This window comes from Giraffa tippelskirchi, chromosome 3, assembly GCF_054371585.1.
Source record: "Giraffa tippelskirchi isolate mGirTip1 chromosome 3, T2T-mGirTip1v1.2.pri, whole genome shotgun sequence".
Taxonomy (NCBI): Eukaryota; Metazoa; Chordata; class Mammalia; order Artiodactyla; family Giraffidae; genus Giraffa; species Giraffa tippelskirchi.
Genome location: NC_137277.1, coordinates 170,123,271 through 170,147,268, shown reverse-complemented (window position 1 = coordinate 170,147,268; position 23,998 = coordinate 170,123,271). Strand labels below are relative to the sequence as shown.

The 23,998-nt window shown below is 40.0% G+C and overlaps 1 protein-coding gene across 7 annotated transcripts in view; it reads left to right on the top strand.

Moving 5' to 3' along the window:
• The window catches only part of DOCK10 (dedicator of cytokinesis 10), a 305,040-nt gene extending 281,283 nt beyond the window's left edge, over positions 1 to 23,757 (top strand). For all 7 annotated transcript variants that reach the window (XM_081579665.1, XM_081579663.1, XM_081579662.1 and 4 more), the window contains 9 exons: positions 1,091 to 1,197; positions 2,968 to 3,090; positions 3,212 to 3,325; positions 11,719 to 11,865; positions 13,959 to 14,169; positions 15,846 to 16,036; positions 17,908 to 18,008; positions 18,667 to 18,805; positions 23,012 to 23,757. In XM_081579665.1, coding sequence (XP_081435791.1) covers positions 1,091 to 1,197; positions 2,968 to 3,090; positions 3,212 to 3,325; positions 11,719 to 11,865; positions 13,959 to 14,169; positions 15,846 to 16,036; positions 17,908 to 18,008; positions 18,667 to 18,805; positions 23,012 to 23,128 — 1,250 coding nt within the window. In that variant the 3' untranslated portion in view covers positions 23,129 to 23,757. The remainder of the gene's footprint in view (positions 1 to 1,090; positions 1,198 to 2,967; positions 3,091 to 3,211; positions 3,326 to 11,718; positions 11,866 to 13,958; positions 14,170 to 15,845; positions 16,037 to 17,907; positions 18,009 to 18,666; positions 18,806 to 23,011) is intronic.
• Positions 23,758 to 23,998: the final 241 nt, after the last annotated feature.

The following is a 23,998-nucleotide window of genomic DNA, read 5'->3' as shown; positions in this document are numbered from 1 at the left end:
CAGCTTCTTCAGTTGTACTAACAACCATCATCATCCAGGAAGTAGTATGTCATGACTTTTCCTGCTCTATTCAATCCTAATATATTTTAATATGTTTAATTACCAAAGAAAAATACTAATAAAGAGTTGGAAATAGAATTTTTAATACAAAGATTCAATTGCAATAATTATCATTATCATTTCTAGCATGTTTTAGGGTGATAACTTAGTCACATAGCCAATGATCTATTATTAAAGATGGAAATATCCACAAAAGTATTAATTATAACTTAAAATGCACTTGCTCCAAGGTAGGCAACTGCACTAAGTTCTGTGCTGTGGCAGTATCTCAATTAATTGCCAATAAGGAGTCTATGCGTTAGATGCTGTTATCACTGCCTGTTTACAGGCAATAGGACCTGAAAGTTAGGCAATCTGTCCCAGATCCCCCTGGTTAGCTTGTGATGGGGCCACGTTCAAGGGCTGGTCTGTCACTCCAGACTGTGCTCTTAACCTCTCATATTCCCTTAACGTTCTGATCTGACCCCTGTCTGGGCACATTACTCATTATCAACTATTTTCATATGCATCTGCAGAGTTCCATCTTTTTTAGTCTTGGTGCCCATGATGCTAAGAAATCTTGAGAAGTTTTCTAAATATTGCGAAAGAGTGAAAGTTAGTGAGTATTGTGTATCGTTTTTTGAAGGCAGTGATGATAACCTGGTGTTTTCTCAAATATGAATGCTTTGAATCCTTTCAGCATCCTTGAGATTAGATATTAATGTCTCTGATTTAACAAACAAGGCACACAGACTCCAAAAAGCTAATTAAACCAGAACACTGAAGTACATCAATCCACAAGCCTGTGTTCTGTCCATAATTCCATAATAGCTCCTCAGAGAAAGCAGTTCAGCTGAGAACAATACAAAAATTATAAAAAAGGGAAAACTGGCTGCCTAGCAGAGTATTTATCAACAGTCATAATCTAACCGTCTCATTGATTGTGTGAGTGTTATAACCACCACATGTAACATCATGAACAAAGTCACTATCTAATCCAAGCAGGATTTGGCTCAAATAATAATGTTTCATTTTCCTTTGTCCTCTTAAGGCATGTTCTCTATGGGCTGGCCAGCTTTTCTGAGCATTACACCAAATATTAAAGAAGAAGGGGCAATGAAAGAAGATTCGGGCATGCAAGACACACCATACAATGAGGTTAGATGAAAATTATCTAATATATTATAACTGAGTAAGAAGATAAATTGAATTATAACATTAAACTAAGTAGGGAGGAGAAGATCTCATTCTGAAATCGAAGTTACCCTATAATATGACTTAGACAAAATAAAATGCAGGCTAAAATTAAACTAGATTAATAGATATCAGATTCAACTGATAAAGTGTAATGTTCAATGAACATTTAAACTAACTTTTAATTCTCTAAGATGGACCCAAATATATACAATCACCTCTTCTACAAAATATAAAAGCTCTGGTCTTTTGGTAAATATTGTAAGGGATGCTGAAAATTTTTTGAGCTGGTCACAACTTTTTTTAATGCATTGGAAAATTTATTAACAAATAGACTTGAACACGAAGTCTCACTAGTTTCTGCAGAAAACTTCCTGGTATGCAGACTACAGTTATTTTTCAAAAGAAGCTTTCTACCAGGAGTTACTTAGCAACAATTCAAGTGAAAAAAAAAAAAAAATAGAGCTCCCCTCCTCAAGTAAATAAAATATTTCAAAAGCTAATTTTTATTCACAATATTACATAGGTTTTAAAAAGGACTCAGAAAACAAATCTTGGGGGAGATGTTAAAGAAATCTTACATAAGGCCGTACATTAATTTAATGTACATTGCAAATAGTAAATGTAACTACACTATGCGTTAACTATTTCAAACTGTTTAAAATCTTTTCTGAAAAGACACTGAAAACATTCCAACAGTATTATCAACTTGCTTTAGAAAGTATATAATTTGGTTCAGTTGAACATTTATTAAGCTCTCAGTATATGTGAGACATTGAGACAAAGATAAATAAGGCAAATTTATTTGGGGAGACAAAGATAATAAGGCATAATCCCAGCTCTCAAAGAGTTTAGAATCTTGTGAAAGATAAACGCCCTTCAGGGTGTGGGTAACCAGTCTAAGACCCAGTAACTAAATCTAGGCATCATCTACAGCTGCAGTTAAAAAGGGGATAATTTTTTATGTGACAATAATTAGAATGCAGATGATGGAACAGAAACAAAAGCCCTGCAGACTGTTGCACTGGGTCTTGACATTTGCTAGGACTTAAAAGGTGTCAAATGAGAAACTAAGGTTCTCAAAGGAGCAGCAGCAACATCACAGGCGAAAATGTGGAAATTACAAAGCATCCTAAGAATGGTGTGGTACCATCTGGTACAGCCAATGTACCAAGTCCATGCCAAGGTGCTGAAGGAGAGGGCCACTGAAAGGGAGGTTGGTACCTGATTCTGGAGCTCCTTCAATGTCATGCTAGAGAGTTTAGGCAGCAGTTCGTAGGCACTGGAAAGGTTTGGGACAGTGGCAAGCTCATGATCAGGTTGATGTCTTTGGAAAAAAGATTACTAGAGAGCTACACACGGGATCAATAGGGCCAAACTGGAGACGGAAAACAGTTTAGCTTACGAGCTATTCCATGGTGTCTGGGAGTGAAGAAACAGGAGTTTGATCTAAGCCTGTGACTGTGGGAATGGAAAAAAATACTGACAGACCTGAATACTTTTCATAGATATAAATTAGCAAGTTTGAGGGACTAACAAGGTTATGGAAAGAGAAGAATCCTAGAAGACACCACTATAACTCCTGGGATGGATGTAACTGCCAGTTGCAAAGATGAGGGATGCAGAAAACCCACTATGAAAAAGATTGACAGTGCAATAGTTTGGAAAGCAAGTTTCAGGGATGAGACACAATCTTCATTGTATAAAACCTCATTTTCATTTGGGGAATTGCAGAATATCCTGGTGGAGCAGCTGTGCATGTGTGTGGAGTTTCTTTGGAAGTCTGAGAGATATGAGCTCATCGCTGATGTCAACAAACCCATCATTGCAGTCTTTGAGAAGCAGAGAGACTTCAAAGTAGGTGTTCTAAACCCAGGAGTTAGTTCAAATATCCTCATTACACGGGAGAATTACCTACAATTTCCTATTTTTTTTATGTTGGCATCATCTTCATGAAACTCTTTGTTTCTGTTTTCAGAAATTATCCGATCTTTACTATGATATTCATCGGTCGTATCTGAAAGTTGCAGAGGTGGTGAATTCAGAGAAGCGACTCTTCGGTCGCTACTATCGTGTGGCATTTTATGGGCAGGTAAGTTTCCTACTAGTATGAGCTTTAATGATGAGTAGTTGATTGCTGTCTTTTATTCTTAACAAAACATCTAACTGCATGTGCCAAAGGACTCAGGGGGTGGGGTGAGGGTAGGAATATGTTTGAGTATATTTGAGTGTTTCTCTAGGTGTGAGGGTCTATATGTTTGGCCAGAGAAATGTATTAAATTGAAAAATAAATGAGCAGATCCCTGCTTGTGTCCTAATAGAGATCGAGTTAAAACAGTAATTTTGAACTTCTTGAAGAAAGAGATCACTTCTTCTTCAGCACCCTCCTCCAGTTCTCCCCAAAAACATCTAAATACAGGTTTGCATCATATTTGAAAGTGAAATTTAATTGATAAGCAATGCAACCCATAGCATTCCAGTAAATAAAAAGTTCCTAGGTGCTCTACCATATTAAAGCCATGAACCTTTGACTTTAAAATCATGCATTTTCTTTTCTCTTACTTTCAAACCATCACTGCTTCTCAGCAGAAAGTGATCTGCTTGTTTTGTTTCTTATACTGCAGGTCAATATCATTTCAAAGTGATTTTTCTCAGCTTACTGCATAAATAATGAACAAGATAGAAAATATTAGCTAGCCATAGCATTGGCCTAAAAGTAAAATGAACTTATGTTATATATTAATTATGAATGTCTCTGAGCAGTGCTTTAAGTGGGATAAATCCAGGCACCATCCTGTTTCTTTCCTGGAGGGCTTATAACCCCAGTGTATTTCAGCAGCCGTATTTCAGACTATTACTTTCATGGAGAATCATTCCATCCTTTTGTTTTCACAGTTGGAATGACTCTCAGCCCTCTGCCTTCCATTTTTTTCTCCCCTCATGTAAGGCACAGTTTCGCATGGCTTCTTGTCCTCAGAATCTTTTAAGGCTGCAGACAAAGGCATCAAATTCAGCATGGTCATTCTAGGTCATTTACCACTGAAGTCTTTTGGAAGATATACATTATCCTGTAATCACCAAAGGCAGCTCAAAAACTAATATCTGAATTAATCAAGATAGCTGCTCTCTCCCTGGAAAGAAAAGTGTAGCCACTTACCATAAACAAATTAATCCAACATAGATTGCTCCCACTGCACAGGAGCATCAGGACTGTGGATACAGTCTACAGAAAGAAGCTAAGTTTGCACAGTTCAGAATTCCCTGGAAAAGAATCTGAACTATCTGAAGTGAGAGTGTGTTTTGGGAGAGAAAAATGTGGGAATCTGCAGGAGAGGAGAGAGAAAAGGACATGATCTTTCAAATCAGCAGTAAACAAAAAACAAATAACTCTTGACCTTAGTGAAACCTTCGCAAGAAAAATGGCAGAAAACCCCATCAGGAAGGGAATGTGGGAGCTGAGGGATTGTAGGAGAAAGACAAGGGTTTTCCAGGAGTGGCCACAAACTACCTGAGCAGTACGGAAGTGACAGACAAGATGTGAGTTCAGCAAACCTAGATTTGAGTCAACAACTGTTCACGCAATCTTTCCAATGAAAAAGTGATGAACTGCCATTAGTATTCTCTGGTCACGGAGACCAGACTGCCGACCTGATGGTTTCCCCAACCAACGTCTAAGATGCTGGTTACTAGACAGGTGGAAACAAAACAATTATGCTCCTTTCCAATGAGATTTTTTTTTTTTTACAGTATTTTATTTTATTTTATTTTATAAATTTATTTATTTTAGTTGGGGGCTAATTACTTTACAATATTGTAATAGTTTTTGCCATACATTGACATGAATCAGCCATGGGTTTACATGTGTTCCCCTTCCTGGACCCCCCACCCACCTCCCTCCCCATCCCATCCCTCTGGATCATCCCATTGCCCCGGCCCTGAGCCCTTGTCTCATGCATCGAACATGGAATGGTGTTCTGTTTCACATATGATAATATACATGTTTCAATGCTATTCTCCCAGAACGTCCCACCCTCACCTTCTCCCTCAGAGTCCATAAAATTGTTCTATGCATCTGTGTCTCTTATTTTGTCTCGCATATAGGGTTATCGTTACCATCTTTCAAATTCCATATATATGATTTTAATGCAGATGTTTACTTTTTTCTTCTTTTGGTCTTGATTGTTCCAGGCTGTGGTAAGTTCTCTCTCTGTCTCTCCATTTGCATGCCCTAATAAGCCTCACACTTCCCTCCGTATGGTTTTACTGAACCTTAACTTTTTTGTGCAAATGAACGTTCAGTACCAAGGTAAGATAATCCCACTTCCATTCATTTTGGAGTCATCCTGCATTTCTGGAACTAAATTGTGTTTATTCCAGTTATCTGAATTACAAAAATGTATACTTTGCTTTTCATATCTGATATCTTTCAACACAGAGGTCGGTGTAGTATGAAAAGCTACATACACACACATACGCACACAGAGAAACATGGGCACCACATGTTTGAAATATATGGATAGTAGACTAACTGTTGGAACTTGCCTGCTCAGTTCAGGCCACCAGAGTTGCAACTGATTAAGAAGAAGGCAATGGGCAGAATTGCAAAAGCTGTAGTGATGGCCATTGGTGGGTATCTTCTGGGGTCCTGAAAGGACTGTGCCTTTTCCAAATAAAATGAGTATTGTGGAGAAATAGGACTCTCTTTGGTAGTGAGCTCTGAGCATTCTTAAAGGTGGTGGTATTAATTCCCAGTACCAGTGATAAACAGTAAACTACAGTAAATCAGATTAAGTCTCCTGAGATGCAAAAAGAATCTATGTAAAAAAAAATTGGAGGACAAGCCAAAGGCAGTAACATGACAGCACCTAGAGATGTGTAACACAGGATTTTCCCTGTTATTTTGAACTGTGTGAACTTTCCCATATTCAACCATTTTTTACTTACAAAGATGGCAATTTCATGTGGCTCAAATAATTACTTTTGAAAAGTACTGGAAGTGAAAGTGTTCATAGCTCAATTGTGTCTGACTCTTTGTGACCCCATGGACTGTAGCCCACCAGGCTCCACTGTCCATGAAATTCTCCAGGCTAGAATACTAGAGTGGGTAGCCACTCCCTTTTCCAGGGGATCTTCCCCACCCAGGGATCGAACCCGGGTCTCCTGCATTGCAGACAGATTCTTTACTGTCTGAGCCACCAGACAAACCCAGCTGGCAAGGCAAATTCTTTCAATATTCACACATTGTCCACAGCTCTGCTTTTCTGACTAGTACATACTTTTTTGTAATTCTTTAAATCCCTTCCCCCATCCATACCATATCAGTATTTTCTACCTTCATTTGTAAATTTGGGGTCATGGGTCCTTAACTCACCTACTAAAAGAACACTTGAAAACCCCTCTAACTAAATAGACTGGGGGTAAAAGGGGAAGGATGGGAGAAAGCTACTTTCGAATGTCCTAACCTTGTTCTTTTTGCAGATTTCTCAGTAAAGTGTGCTGACCGTGCACCTGACTGTTTGTTTTGTATGCTGCTAGTATTCTCAGTTGTCTTTGATTTGAAAGTCAAAGTGAGTTTTAAAAGCAAAGTGTCGTGTTAAATCTGCAGACCCAAGTACATGCCTGAACATGGTACTCTGTAAATTCAAACCCCAGCTGCCTTTGAACAAAGGAGAACTAATGGAGGTCATTGTGATAAACAGCCATTTTGATGACTCCTCAGTCATCATTGTTGAAATGATATTCAGATACCTGTCCCCAGACACCAAACGGAGAACGTGAACTATTGTATTCAATGGCAGCAGACAATGCACGTCACTTCATATCTGATGATAAAGAAATAACCAAATAGATTGGCTCATTCCTCGAACGTGTGCAGGATGAAGGGGCTAAAGATCTAAGAGAAAATTTTGACTATTTCACTAGCATAATCCCCATGGTCAGACATAATTTCCTTTTCATGATTGTACCTTGTGTCCCTGTAAAATTCACTTTTTAATATTCAAACTGATGTCTCAAAATCATGCTCTAAGGATTATAGGAATATAATATGCAATCAGCTCATTGCCTCCACAAAGGCCTTTGTGTAAATTTTTTAGTATCCCCTGTAGACTAGTGCCTTCACTTTACAGGGTTGAATAGAGTAATGTTATATCTGCAATGAGCCAGACCCTGGAAAAGAATTTGGAAACTGTTCTTTTGTGGCAAGAACTTTAAAAACGCAAGTCTTGCATAGCATGACTTTTGTAATCCAACACCTGGCATCCTTGACTATGGAAATTTTTGCACAGAACTGCCTACATGAAACAGCTCCCCAAGTGTCCCTGAAGTATTCATTTTCAGAGTAATGAATTGGCAGTAGTGATCAAACAACCACTGTAATCGATGAAATCCTTAGGCTCCGGTATTTAGCATGAAAGCAAGTAAGTGAATGCTCATTGCATAACTTAAAACATCAGATGGCCCTGGGATGAAATGAGTGAAAGGTCTTGGGGAATTTGATTCTATTCATCAAAGGATTGATTCTGTGATTCCGTGTTTCTCAATCATGCCTACATGGGTGTAGATACAATTTAAAATCTTGATAGAAAAGGGGATTGGGGGTCGGAGGGAAGAGCATTTGTATTGTGTACAACCATCACCTTCATGTCAGTGTATGATATACCCTTCTGGCTCCCCTCTTGTATGAAAGTCACTGAGAAACATATATATACTAATAATTGTGTTCATATTTGGGTTCATATTTCTGTGAAACCATTTCTCTGCATCTGTGAAGTTTTTCTTTGCTTACTATTCAGCCTATTATGATTTTCTGACCCATCTGTTATACACTAGATTCCTCTTTGGATGCATTCCTCTGTGAGCATTGAATCAGTGGATTATAATACAGGGGCACTTACATGTGATGTCCCAATGATGATCTAGAGCTATTGCAGGATTCTGAAATACCTACCAAAACATCTAAGAAGGAGCCGATGATTTTGTTGTCAATTTGTTGAAGTATATTTTTATCGTAACCTGTTGCCTAGAAATTTCATAATCTGGGCATGTTAACTCTGCTGACTCAAAGTCCGTGCTTAACTAGGACACGTGCGGATTCCTAACCACGGCAGATCAAGGGGTTGTTGCCGTGTAAAATGACACTTTAAAAAGTCAGACTAGCTAGGGAAATGCAGAGGTCACATTTCCTGATGCTTTGAAATGCTCTTTTCTCATCACTTCAGAGCAAAAGCAAAAGAGAAACTGCCCCTAGGTTTTCTTCACCTTATGTCCCTATTTATAAGTCTATTATTTCATAGACAGAGCATTAAACTTCCTTAAGATAGTGTCCTATTCCTCACTGGGCTTTGCTTTGATGGTTTCCTTGGGTAAAAGGCAAGCTCACATCCTAGGCATTTTCAGAGCTGCCATTTCTCTGGCTCCATAAGCTCCTACGCAAACCCTGGCAGACAACAAATTAACACTTATTCTGCTACACCAGCTCCTTTCTACTCATTTTATAAAATAGTCTCAATAGGTTTGTATCTCCATGTTCTACAAATAAATTGATTAATTCTAATCATAATTCTTTCTGATCACTCACCAAAATATCAAAATAAGCATCAATAGTCCATTTACAATAAAGAAAAGTGTAATTCCCAAGCAAGAGAACTTGAGTATGTATTTTTAAGCACTCAAAACTCAGTTAAACCATTTACTTCATATTGTGTGTATGTGTGTGTGCTCAGTATTGTCTGACTCTGCGACCCTATGGACTGTAACCCACCAGGCTCCTCTGTCCATGAGATTTTCCCAGCAAGAATATTGGACTGGATTGGCATTTCCTCTTCCAGGGATCTTCCAGACCCAGGGATCAAACCCGTATCTCCTGCATCTCCTGCATTGCAGACGGATTCTTTGCCACTGAGCCACCAGGGAAGCCTTGCATTATATTAGCCAGAACTCAAATTGCTTTGACAGTGTTTTCCTTTATTACTGTTATCACTGTTATTCTCCTCATCATAGCTAACAATCACTGGCAGCCTATTGTGTCCTGGGCACTGCCCTTAGGGTCTCCTAAGTCTAAGTCTGTACTGTTTCCCATCCTCCAGACCAAGGAGTAAGAATGAAAGTCACAGGTCATGACCAAGGCCACAAAGGTCATGGTAATGACAATAAAATACTGTTCTCACCACTCCTTTTCTGCTAACTCTGGACTCAGAAATTTGTTAGGGGAAAAAATTCACAGTGAAAATGTTTCTTTGTGCTAGTTTTCACACCTTGATGAGAAAATCTTGTCCTGGAATTTGGAAACATTTTTCTCATTGAAATGGAATTGGTAAATGTTGCTTGAGCTATTGCCCTGTGGGGATTCTGGCTGATGGCCTCAGAAGTCAGTTCTCTTTTGTGTCAGTCTGTCAATTTTAGCCACTTACTTCTGACCTTGAATCAGACAAAACTCCATAAAGCATCAACAGAAAAAACCTAGCAGGCTGGAAGTCATGCGGGATAGGGTCAGACCTCACTACCCCTACAGAGTCTAGAAGAATGATAAGGAGAGGCTTTTCATGCTTTTAACATCACACATCACTGTTCTAGCAGTCTGGAGTCAAGGTACTCACAATCAGCTGTATTGGTCTTGAACATTTCTCAGAGAAATTGTTCAATAAAAACACCTGTACCAAAAACAGTGGAATCTTTTCCAGCTATACTTGGTGCAAATACAAGTGCAAATACATGCTTTTAAGATGTATGCGCTCTAAGAACTGCCTCATTCATCTGTTTATTCATTCAACTAACGTGCAGGGATGTCTCTCTTAAGACCAGGCACTGTGCTAAACATTGGACATGCAGTGTGGAACAAGACACGTTCCTGCCTTTAAAAAGCCCAGAGTCGATTAGGGAAACAGCAAGGAAACAGGCGATTACCTGCTTAACAAGAACTGTGCTGGTGAATGTGCCCTTGTTCCTTGTCGTCAGTTACAACCCATTTATGATACCAAGTATACTCTTCGTGGTGGTCAAACTCCAATGAAAGTGCTTTGCAAGTATAAAACACCATACAGATGTGAGTTGTAGTCAGTATTCTTAGATCACCTCACATTAGCTATGGGGAAAAAAAAAAAAACAGCATTGGAATATTTTACCCTTTTTTTTATATAATGAGTATGTTTTTAATGGTCAAAACTGTAAAAGAAACAAAAAAAATATAGCTGAGATATTTTATGACTTCTAGTTTCTTCACTCACCCCTTAAAAGTTATTTCCTGGGCTTCCCTAGTGGTTCAGTGGTAAAGAATCCACCTGCCAATGCAGGAGACACCATTCAGTCCCTGATCTGGGAAGATCCCACATGCCACGGGGCAACTAAACCCATGTACCACAACTCCTGAGCCCACCTGCCGCAACTACTGAAGCTCACACGCCCTGCAGCCCGTGCTCCACAGCTAGAGAAGCCACCGCAATGAGAAGCCCATGATCACAACTAGAGAGTTGCCCCAGCTCTCCGCAACTAGAGAAAACCCCGTGCAGCAAGAAAGACCCAACACAGCCAACAAAAAAAACTTTTTTTTTTTAAGTTACTTCCTTAGGGTAAACTCTGCAGCCAGAAGATTCCAGATGTACTCGGCTTCTTAACTGCAGACTTTCTCTAGTAGTCTGAGTCCACATGTATTCCACAGAAAAAAAAATGCCTGTGTGTGTCTTCAATGAGAAGGAATTATAAAGATTGCCTCCGTTATCTTCAATGGAATCTTCCCTTCCCCAAACCAGATAAATAAACAGAGCTTAGAACCTACTTGCTCCTATGACATAAAAATGATGACATGGTTAATTTACTACTTTCAATCTTATGAGGTCTAGCTTTGCAAGAATGTAAGCAATCTATCAGTAAAGTGAATTGAATGATGAAATTGCATACAGCCGAGTTGCATCGGGCCCCTCATGTAATATTAATGTAAAATAATTTTTAAAGTAACAGTACTTGGGAGCATAACACAAGTAATGTCCATTATGGCTTTTCATCTCAGAGGATGTGGGATGCAGATCAACCCGTTTAGATCCCTTCATGTGCCTCTATAGTTTTTCCTATGCTAGTTTCCAAGACTTTCAGAAGAGTTGATTAAAAATGATACCGCTCTTTGAAAAAAATACCAGAGTACTCCAGACTTTGTGTCCTACACCAAACTACCACAGGAGGGCATTCTTCCCCTAAAATATATGCAAGCAGGGATTACCAGTGATTTCTACTAATAGAGAAAAACATGTGGAGGACACCTCTGGAGGTTCTCTGGTCTGACTGGGGAATATTTGCATTAATGACTGATTCTAACATGATATTTTATTTTCTTCACTTGATTTTTCTCTGTGAATTTTATAGGGAGCTAACCTGTGGCATGGATGACAACTGAAAGACTGGCTGTAATATCTAAGTAAATGGTTTTTGTTTAGCTCATGACTTGCAGTTGGAGTTCTCTAGTAAAATTGGTGGTTCGCTATATGTCTTCTGTAGGGATTTTTTGAAGAAGAAGAAGGCAAAGAGTATATTTATAAAGAGCCTAAGCTGACAGGTCTCTCTGAGATTTCTCAAAGACTGCTCAAGCTCTATGCAGATAAATTCGGAGCAGACAATGTGAAGATAATCCAGGACTCCAATAAGGTAGGAGAATATTCGTGCAAGTGTAAAGAACGGATTTCCTTTTCTCTTCACTACATTTGTTAAAGTTTTAAATTTTTGCCTGACTATGCAAAGTAAACTACCTAAGCTGTTTTGGTTGTTTGTTTATCGGTTGACTGATTGGCGATGGGAGGGGGAGAGTCAAAAACTTTGTACATGTGTATTTGAGTAGCTTTTAGAGAATCTTAAAAACAACTTACCAGCCCCTGCATCCCTCCCATGGTTTGTTTGCATTTGAAGAGCAACCAAAGGGTTAAAGTGATTGGGCCCCATGATGGACTGGGAGAAAATAGCAAGAAATTTATTCAGTCCTGGAGGTCTTCCTGGGTCATAAGAATTTTGAAATCTACCCTCTTGTGACAGTACCAGACTTGCCAATCCCATTGTACTAAGCTACAAACATCCAACTAACCTCCTCCTGGCTCCAGAAAGCAAACACTTACATCCTCTAATGAGATACTCAGAATCTTTCTAATACACTTTTATTCATTTAGCCAACCTTAATTGAATACCTACTGCATTCCAGGCCCAGAACTAGGAGCTGGGGCAAACAGTCTCTTCCAGAGCTCACAGTTCACATGGGGCTAGGAAGAGGAGGATGTGTGCAAAGAGCTAGTTAAATAGAGTACAGTGAAGTACCACAGGAGACACGGTCTACGCCTTCAAGTCATACAGGGAAAGCTCAGGGCTGGGGGCTCCCTGAACAGCTCATTCTTGGTTGGGCGATGCTTCACAGAGGGCATGATGTTTGAGCTGGGGATTGTAGGGTGAAAGGTGAGAAGGTATTTGCTGGAAGCAAAGGGTATCTGAGAAACCAGCACATGCAATGATAGGGGGAATTTAAGGGGAAGGTGTGTTTGAGGAATGGGAGGTCTTTGAAGCACAAGTTGGATAGAAGAATGTGACAGAAGATGGAGCTAGAGAAGATGGTTTGCACTCTATTGTATTGGCCTCTGTTGGGCTACAAAAGAGGTCTTTTATCCTTTTCCTCTTTTACAAAGCTGGTATTTAGAAGGATATAAGATCTGGATATAAGATTAGATTGCTGGATCTGGGCGGAAGTTGTTATAAACGTGTTCATCATTCTTAACTTGAAAGGTGCAGACTCCTTCCCCATAAAGAGGGACAGAACTCGAACCACTGTCATGGTGGCCCTCCTACATGGAAAGTAGAGGCAGCTCCTAGTGGTGAGAGAAATGCCAAATTTGGTGTCAGAACAACTGGAGTCTTCATTCCACTGTGCTACTACTTAGCAGCTGGTGGTCCAGAAGTTGGTTGGTCACTCTGAGTCTCCATCTTTTAATCTGTAAAAATGGTTATAATTATATCCTTCCTGCAGTAGCATTACAAATTAATTCACGAGCCTCCTCAAATCTCTTGAATTAGATAAGCAGTGGATGGGTGAACGGATGGAGAAAGTTGGAAGAAGTTTAAAAACTCTTCAAGAAATCATTAGAAAAGAGGCAGGGAGAGGGGAGGACCTTTTGCCTGTTTTCCATGCTATTTGTCAAGCCTACTCACCAAAGCAGAGTTAGTTTAAAAAGTTATATAGAATAACTTATTGCAGGTTAGAGAAGGTGAGAAACTGAAAGGAAAAATGTTTGCAATCACGTGAGAAGTTATCAGTTAATCTTCTAAACCAATGAGGAACCTCCTAACACATTCTAAGCCCATAGCTCATGGCTCCAGTCTAGGTACATGGCTAATTGTAGAGGGAAAAAGAGATATATTTCCACTCTTAACACACTTGATTCAAGCCGAAGATGAAGATACTAAATACAGAAAAGAAAGAAAATAAAAGATTAAATAATATGTCATCGCCAAATACTTTTATTTCAGAGCCCCAGGGACTTAGCACGCTGGCTCACCATCTGGCTGCTTGACCACAGTCCAGCCAGTTACTCTTTCTGTGGTTTCCATTCACCCAGCCCTCAGATGATGTCACTGGCCATTTTCATCCAAGGGAAAAGGGACGGCTCAGGACGCCAAGCTGCAGGGATACTGGACTCCCCACTTTTTTCCCAGGAGCACCTCAGGCTCACCACTCTTTCTCTGCCCACAATGTGTTAAAATAGGTGAACCCCAAGGATTTGGACCCCAAATACGCCTACATCCAGGTGACCTATGTCACGCCATTCTTTGAGGAAAAGGAAATAGAGGACCGGAAGACGGACTTCGAAATGCACCACAATATCAACCGCTTCGTCTTTGAGACGCCCTTCACGTTGTCGGGCAAGAAGCACGGTGGCGTGGAGGAGCAGTGCAAGCGGAGGACCGTCCTGACAAGTAAGTGCCGGTCCCCAAGTGCATGTCCCCTTGCAGGGCCCTGGGTTAGGCTGGACTCGGGAAATCAAGACACTTCAGTCTTGCAGCATGCATGCATTCGTGCTAAGCCGCTTCAGTTGAGTCCAACTCTGTGCAGCCCTGTGGACTGTAGCCCCCCAGGCTCCTCTGTCCCTGGGATTCTCCAGGCAAGAATACTTGAGTGGGTTGACATGCCCTCCTCCAGGGGATCTTCCCAACCCAGGGATCAAACCCAGATCTCTTACCTCTCCTGCATTGGCAGGCAGATTCTTTACCACTAGCACTACCTGGGAAGCCCCTCAATCTTGCAGACAAGGACCTAACATGTGCTAACTTGGAAATGTTTTCCAGGAAGCCCAGACTTCCTCTTGTCCCTTCTCTTTGGAAACAAGAGACCCTTGACAAGTCAGCCAAAACAAAAACTGTCATAGAGTTAAAGGCACTTTATCCACCCCTTCCCTTTAGACCTTCCAGTGGCGACGGTCATGGTGTCTTGGGAAAGGCACTCTGAGCATTCCTCTCCTCTCTCCCTGAACCTACCCTCAGTTATTTGCAGAGTCAACTGCTCTCTGAATTGTGTGCTTTGGAGCAAGATTCTAAACCATTCTGGAATTCAGGTTTCTCATCTGTGAAAAGGATGCAGAGGGTTTTCCTCCACCATCCCTTCCAGACCATCTAGATCTATTCTATGAGCTGGTCGTCCTTTTTACAGACATTCAATAAGTGCCTATAGGTGTCTGAGAATTCAAATAGATAAAACACAGTTGTTGCTTTCAAGGTACTCACTGTCTGATAGGAAAAAGAGCCAAGTAAAGCAAGAATTTTAGGTAAGCCCAGCATGAGAAATGAAATGGGAACCCCCCAGAGGGGAACTTAATACAGACTCAGGTCGTGGGGAATGAACACAGGCATCTGAATGAATGAGACCCAAGGCATCTTCAGAGGTGAGCAGTCCTGAGTTTTGCAGTAGGTACATGCCTAGCAGCCACATACAAACTATGAGAAAACAGTCACCTTCAGTAAACTTTACCAGAACTTTTGTAATTAAAAAAGAAACTAGAACAAAGCTATTATAGTATATTCTTGTTGTTGTTTAGTCACTAAGTCATGTCCAACTCTTTTGTGACCCCCACAAGGCTCCTCTGTCCATGGGATTTCCCAGGCAATAATACTGGAGTGGGTTGCCATTTCCTTCTCCAGGGGGTCTTCCCCATCCAGGGACTCAAGCTGCATCTCCTGCATTGCAGGCGAATTCTTTACCACTGAGCCACTGGGAAAGCCCCATAGTATGTGCTGTTCAGTATCTATTTAAGCATTCTTCATTGTGGCTCAATCTAGTTTTTATTTGAACTACAAGTTGTGGTGGAAACTATTATTGTTTCAGTGTTTAGAGACTCTAAAGTTCTAGTCTAGTGTTGGCAATGAGGAGATGTTGCTAGTGAAGTGGGGAAGAGCATGCCAGGCAAAAGTAGCTGGGAGAAAAGTAAGAGGTGTGTGAGAGCACAGCACATAGGAGAAAAATAGCTCACATACATAGAAAACGTGCAGGATAGAATGCTCTGAGTGCAAAGACTCAGGGTCATCCTGACCTTCAGGGGAAACCGTGACTCTTCACTAGCCCTCGACCTTGAAATGCTCTTGTATTTTCTTTTGTGCAGCAAGTCACTTGTTCCCCTACGTGAAGAAGAGGATACAGGTCGTTAGCCAGTCAAGCACAGAACTGAATCCCATTGAGGTGGCTATTGACGAGATGTCCAAGAAAGTTTCCGAGCTTAATCAGCTTTGCATGATGGAAGAAGTGGACATGATCAGACTGCAGCTCAAACTCCAAGGCAGTGTCAGTGTAAAGGTGAGCATCACCCAGAGCTGAGATGCACGTGGTCAGTGGAACCTGGTACAAAATGATGCCCCTTGGAATTCTTTGACAAAGAGTATAAGAGACATTTTTCTGTTTTTGATACCATCCAACACCTTTATCTGAATCTTTAGAATGTTGTTTCCTTGTGGAGGGACATTCGTGGCGCCAAACACCTAGACATAAATCTTTCTTAGGTTTTAGCTGAAATAAAATTTGTTTTTTTTTCAACTCTCCTTTCCCATCTTCTCTGGATAAACTGTGTTCTATATTCTAAATTCTAACAAATGAATTAATGAATGAATTAGCAGGGCTTTTTAAAATCTGTCATGAACAGACTTGTAAAATTGTTCAAAAACAAAAATGTTTAAATGTTTATTCATTCATAAATGTGCATCAGTATTTATCTGTCAAGGTCCTGAGAGGAAGCAGATGGCCTGTTCACAGTGAGAAACTGAAGAAAATATAATTAAATAGACTCTTTGAGAATGTATAAGCAGTATTTAGGAAAACCAAAGAGGGCAGGCACTGGGGTGTAAGACTGAGGGACTAACACCCTCCCCAAACCTGAAGACCCAGGGGAGAGAAGAGTTAGTAGAAGAAGAGAGAGGGGAGAGAGCCAACTCATGATAGACAGACATGGTTTCTGCTGGGGAATTGCAAGGAGGAAGCCATGGGCCTAAAGCCTCTGACAGGGCTGAGACTAGGGTGTGGTGAGCGAGGCATTTCCCTTGGGCACAAAATTAAGGGAGCATCAAAAAATTCAGTAATCAAGATAAAATAATATTAATGCTCCATTTCTAAAAATCAAAAGTAACTTCACAAAACCATATTGAACAAAGTATAAAATTTTAAATAAAGGCAGGCCAGTAACAGTGCCACACAGAGCCATGCAGGAGGCTGAGGCAAAAGGAAAACTCAGTACCATTGATCTTGATGCTGACCTGGCTCTCTTCTTCCCTGCCCACCTCTTGTCTGTATCCACATGGCTGACTCAATGATAATAATTTCTTTAAAGCCAGAATGCAAAAGAGCCATCGTTAAACTACAAATGGGACAGCTTCCCTCAGCACATGGCTGAGCAGAGGAAGGTTGAGAGGGATCTGAAGAAACCAAGGAAAGTATTCAGTACCATTTGTCCTCTCTACCACACTGGCAGTAACTGGTGAGCAAAGCCATCTGAAGATGCCTCAAATACAGCATTGGCTTCCTCCTTCTTTCACCTCATTCCTTCCCAGCCCCCCAGTCATAGACAAAGATCATAAGCTCTAAAGAATGCAAACCCCTTCACTAATGAGAGCCTATGCATGCTTGTGAGCATGACCAGGACCTGGCATTGTGCCTTCTTTCAGCAAATCTAGAAAGTCCCTCCTTGGACCAGAATCTGCCAGATTGTCCAGTGAGACACGATAGAATAATGGTTCCCAGCGCAATGCCGAGATCACGACCACTGTGGAGTGTCTCTTGTTAGTAGCTGTGTGTTTGCTTGAATGTTTATAGGGGGAAAAATGACTAACCCAGCAAACATTTGACCTCACAGATGTTAAATTTATATAAGTAAATAAAGATAAGTCTAGTTTTCAGAGTTATTAAGAAAATAGCAGTGCTTGCAGAATTTGTGGCCATAGCAAAAACATGACATGGTGGCCACACGACTGGAGTTTAGGAAGGATGGTAATGAAGCGTGGAGTTCAGATGCGTCCTTTAGTAGCTCACTGACTGGTCTAGAGATGGCAGACAAGACAGATACAAGGTGATGTGAGAGAACTGGGGGGCCACATGATGGAGGCTCCTCTTTCTAGCCATGGAGGGGACTCCCTGGAGGAGATATTATCATTCTTAGCCAATTCTCTTCTCCCCAATAGGTTAATGCTGGACCAATGGCCTATGCACGGGCTTTTCTTGAAGAAACCAATGCAAAGAAATACCCTGACAACCAAGTAAAGCTTTTGAAGGAAATCTTCAGGTGAGAATTTCTCTGTTGAGTGGTTCTTCCTTGAATTCCTTCAGACAGGGCGTCATGAATGAATGCCCCCAGGGAGCCACCTGACCATTCCTCTTCTCCAACCCTCTTCTCCATAGCCTAGTTTATCAGCAGCCCGACTTCAAGTTGCCACTTTCTTATTCTGTTTTCTTTTAATATTTATGTATTTGGCTGCATCAGGTTTTAGTTGAGGCATGAAGGATCCTCGTTGCATATGCAGGATCTTTCCTTGGGGTGCACGAGCTCTCTAGTTGTGGCACATGGGCTTACTTGCCCCACGTATATGTGGAATCTTAGTTTGCCTGACCAAGGATCAAACCCACCTCCTCTGCATTGCAAGACAAATTCTTAACCCTTGGATCACCAGGAAAGTCTCTAAATTGCCACTTTCTGAAAGTGAAAGAAAGTGAAAGTCTCTCAGTGGTATCAGACTCTTTGCGACTTCACGGACTATACACTCCATGGAACTCTCCAGGCCAGAATACTGGAATGGGTAGCCTTTCCATTCTCCAGGGGATCTTCCCAACCCAGGGATCAAACCCAGGTCTCCCACATTGCAGGCAGATTCTTTACCAGTTGAGCCACCAGGGAAGCCACTTTCTAGGGTTGCTTGTTAATTTGTTTATTGCCGTTATTAAAGGCAATTTGCAGATGCTTGTGGCCAGGCCCTGGATGTGAATGAGCGCCTCATCAAGGAGGACCAGCTGGAGTACCAGGAGGAACTGAGGTCTCATTACAAGGACATGCTCAGCGAGCTCTCAGCAATCATGAATGAGCAGGTGAGGCTTTCCCTGTCCATGCACAGGAAGTACCCACTTTATCCCCCATGCTACAAAGACTGAAAAGAGTTTCTTTTCCTGCTACTGAAATCCCTGCACTTTCATAAACACCTTGTTGCTAAGCTGTTCTCTCTCCCATGTACATCACCACGTGACTCAAAGGAGAGAGATCAGATTGGAGAAAAATCTGTAGAAAAAGAAGATGAGAACCCAGATGCTTTCCAGTTTTCAGAAACATTTATCCAAACCAGATGTGTGTTGGTTTTCTAGAACAGATAACACCTAATTAGACACCAAGAACACTGGGTGACATTCCTGCTAGAGTTTATTACCACGCCCAATACCCCTGATTCAGGACCTCACAACTCCCAGGCTGGGATGTGCAGTTCCACAGTACTGCCACTAGGGGTCTCTGCACCATTCTCAGGAAGAAGACGGGAACTTAGGGTCCTGGACTTTTATGGTCAAGGCCGCCTCTACAGAGGCTGAGCCTCTGGAAGATATGCATATTGGGATAAACTTAACCCTCCATCCCACAAGCAAGTCATTCATGATTTCAGTATGTTCCATAAGACTGCACAAAATGTTGACATTCAATAATCACTACTTTTGGAGATACTGAGAATCAAGCGATCAAAACCAAATTCAGTTTGTTTGGGCCTACTTCCAGTATCCATCAACCCTCACACTCCACCTGGATGTCTCTTCACCCATGGTCCCTTCAAGGAGTTAGATGTGTTCTTTACAGAATAACTAAGGGGAAGAACTTGAGCTAACCTCCCAATAGTGCCTCATGCATGGAAGCCATTCATTAAGTATTAATTCCCTCTCCTTTCCTGAAATGGAAAATAGTGTTTAATGTTATTAATAAATAACACTATCACAAAACATGAAATGTGTCATACCCTTCTCTTATTCTAATTAAATTTCCCATATTTTTTTTTCTCCTCTTTTCCTTCGCTTTCTACCCATTTTATGTTCTCCATAGCAGTTAGAGAAAGAAATGGTTATTTGACTTATGTTGCAAAGAAAAAATCTCCCTGGATAGGATTTCTAGTGGAGAAAGTGTTGGTTTGGAATTGTTAAGGGGTGATGGGAATTAAATACTCAGGAGTGATGCCTTAACAGATGGGGAAATCATAAATCTGAGAGTGAAACAAAAAGAACAAGCAGTGGATCTGTAAGTTGGAAAAGGTGACAAAGAAATGCTTGTTTCCAACTGTAAATTGCAACTGACCTTGAAACTTTGGGCAAAAATGCTTTTCTCTTTTTTTCCTGGCAGCTCTGTCGTGGTCCATGTTTATACAGCTTCTGTTCCTCTGTGTCTAGTATTTCCCTCAGTACTGTAAGCAAAAGTGGTATGTTTTTCTTTCCTTATGTCTACTCTGTCCTTTGTGGCCTTCTGGTCTACCTGTTCATTTTCCCCAGACACCTCCATAGTCACAAGTGTTCTCTAAATGCTTATTTAATTAAATCAACTTTATTTCCATTTCAAGGTAGGTCAATATTAAAATAAAAAGCCTATTAAAATCAAAAAGCTAATTAACAACTTAACATTTAAAAGAAAAATGTGTATCAACATCTAAAACATATTTGAGCTCATTTGTATCCAAAATGAAGATTCATTATATCTCAAAGTGCTAAAAAAAAAAAAAAAAAAAGTACAGAGACAAAGACCAGGTGATTTAGAGGAAAGAAAATAAATTTTTTTCTAGAAAACTTTTGCTAAGAGAAGCAGAATTTGACTCTGGGCTTCCTAGAAACTGACGTAAAGAGAAGAAACTAATGGATTACACACGTCTTGTTATTTAGCAAAAAAAATAGATCTGTTGGCAGGAAAGATAAACTTTCTCCTGGTCCCGAGCCTCTATATCAATTTGTCACATAGGTTTTATATATGGACAATGACTACAATGTTTGTGATATCCTCAAAAAAAAAAAAAAGAATTTTCCTTAAAAATGCCTTACTCTATTATATGGCCATTCCACATTTCCATCTTAGATTAAAATGAGGAAAAAATATTCACTTCTAACTCTAAGAGAAGATTATAGAAGGGGCACTATTTAATTGATAATTATCAACCATAAGTTTAAGTTAACCATAGCAAAACTATAAGTCTTCTGCAGTAAAATAAGCTATCTTTATGACAAATATTGATAAGTGTCTTCAGTTGGTTGTAACATCAGAAATAGCAAAAGATGGGGTCCTTAAAGTCCAAAGTAGTTTTTAAAAGTGGGTGTAAATCTCAATTCAGATTTATAACAAAAAATGTTTGCTTCTTTCCTCAATATTTTTACTAAAAAGGCATTTGACCCTAACGTTTGGGTTGGCACTCTAGTAGAGTGAAGGGTAGTCAAATTTTAGCGTAATGCTATAATGCATGAAGAAACCTTAATGTGTGATGCATGAATACCTTTATATACCTCGATACTCATCCACGTATTCTGAAAACAGATACATGTATAATTACAGTGAAGAGAGGAATTCTACCATTAAGCTTGTTAACAATAGAGACAGAGTTAGAATGGATAGACAGACATAGAAAAACAGAAATAGAATTGATTATGCACTTCATTCCAAGAGCGTCCAGAAAAATCTAAGGTAAAAGGCAAAGACTACAGCCACTGCTTAATGAAAGAACCTTCAATATAAGGAGTGAGATGGAGCAGGATGAAGTGGACACTCGTGTATAAAAATGGAGATGTGGACATGGAGCTGCTAAAGTGACAAGCAGGCAGTAATTACCTTTTCAGACAGCCAGGATGCCAAGCTGTTTTATAAATGGCCAAAAACCATAAAAGCCTCCTTTGATGGAGGCCAAAGTAATACATATTACTGTTGGATGAAACATAAGATGCTGATTTGCTGTCTGTTTCAACATTTAAAAGGATGACAGCATAGTGAAGTCAACGCTGGTAATGGATAGCAAATATTAAAAAAAAAAAAAAACAGAGGAAGGAACGCATCTATTCTGTTAAGGTGCCAAGCAGGCGAGATCCAAAGGCATGTTGCTTTTTGAGTTTCAGATACATTTTTTGCCAATGTATTTAAACAGAACTTGTGACACTGATCATAAGGAGAATGTATTGGTAGTATAAGGTACATGGATGCTGTGGGGACAGAGAAGCCATTCTCTCCCAGAAAAGCAGTAGAGCCAAAGCTAGTAATGTGTAAAGTTAGTGAGAAAACCAGAAATTTTAAATATTCATTAAGCCTCTTCTGCACCGAAGTTTTAGAGGTGCCTGGGGTTTCTGGTATTGTTATTATGTTTGCATATCATAAGTTGAACAGATCTGACAGGGAAGTAAAGTTAGGGCATATTAACATTATTTTCGAAAGTAAAATCAGGTCAAGGTATATTTTTTTTTCCTCCTGTTTCCATTAATGCAAACATTTAAATGAGGCTTCAGATGTTTTCTTTGGGGGCAGATTTTGACAATACATATTATGACCTTTGCAAATAAAATAAAATTCCAGAATTACTCAAACACTTCCCTAAGATTCATTCACATTTAAAAACGTATCTGATAGCTGAAGAGAATCAGGAATCTACTTTAAATCTGGTCAACATGGCTGAGATGTAGGCTGGGGAAAAAAAATGCTCTTCAGATTATACAGAGTGAAGTAAGTCAGAAAGAAAAACACCAATATAGTAAATTAATGCATATATATGGAATTTAGAAAGATGGTAACGATGACCCTATATGCAAGACAGGAAAAGAGACACAGATATAAAGAACAGACTTTTGGACTCTGTGGGAGAAGGCAAGGATGGGATGATTTGAGAGAATAGCATTGAAACATGTATATTACCATATGTGAAATAGATCACCAGTCCACGTTCAATACATGAAACAGGGCGCTCAGGGCTGGTGCACTGGGACAACCCTGAGGGATGGGATGGGGAGGGATGTGGGAGGGGGGTTCAGGATGGGGGACACATGTACACCCATGGCTGATTCTTGTCACTGTATGGCAAAAACCACTACAATATTGTAAAGTAATTAGCCTCCAATTAAAATAAATTAATTTTAAGAAAACTCAAAGAAGTTTGATAAGGGCATTTTCGAAATTTGCAGATTCCTTGTGGGGGAATTTTCTTTTAAAGTCAGTGTTCCAGGTTTTGCTTTCGTATTTGAAGTTACTAACACAGACCTCTCTATTATCGTTTTGTTTTGTCGCATTGTGTTTTGTCCTGTCCCAAGATTACCTACCGGGACGACCCATCAAAGCGAGGAGTGGAGCGAACCTGCCCTCAAGTAATTAATAAGGCGGCTCCCTCTCTGCCCACGGTCTCTGTCTCACCCAGTGGAGAAGTTTGAGAAGTCCAAGCGTCGGACACTCCTTCAAGGGATCTCTCTGAATTTGCAGCTAATCTCGGGGAAGAGAAAGATAACATTTAATTTATTTGAAGTTTTTATGGTGGTGTTCATATTGTTTTTTACCTCGCTAGCTTGAGAATTTTGCCAGCCTCCAGATTTGCACATTTCTTACAATTTTTTTTTTCCTTTGAGTGACATCGATCAAGCCAAGCTGAATATTTGCTATGAAATTCCAATGAATGTGTAATTCAAAAGCTGACTGTAAGTCTGCTGTAGGTCACATTATGTTCAATACCCAGTCCTTGCACACATATTTTAAAGGTCAAAGTGAATGTTTTTGTAACATTTAAGCATATTTCAGATGTAAATAGAAGATTGTAAAATATATGGTTTTTACCAAATTTAAAAGAACCTTTTTAGGTATTACTTATGACAGTGCTAAAATTATATGAATAACATTTCAGATACTGTTATATTAAAATATTTGTGTATGTGTACAAAAGTGTTGATAAATACTAATCTTTAAAGTTTGTGGAGTTTCTTTATTTGTAATATATGTGCTCTTAAAAACAATGAAATGTGAATTATGGAAGCCTTTTGTTGTTCATAGAAATAAAAAAATACAATTACTTTGCATTTGGTTCCCTCTTGAAGAGTGGGAGAGTTGCCACTAAAAGTGGTTCGTGGGACTGGGCAGCTGCTGAGTGCAATCCTACTTATGATTTATGATGCCTTAGCAAGAATTCAGGACAAGGACCTGAACCTCAGCTGGACAAAGATTCAAAGATCAACTAGACAGACCAGGGTTTTCCAATCCCAAGAAATAACCAGACTGATTTGAAGAAGATATATTGAATCAAAATCTTAAGG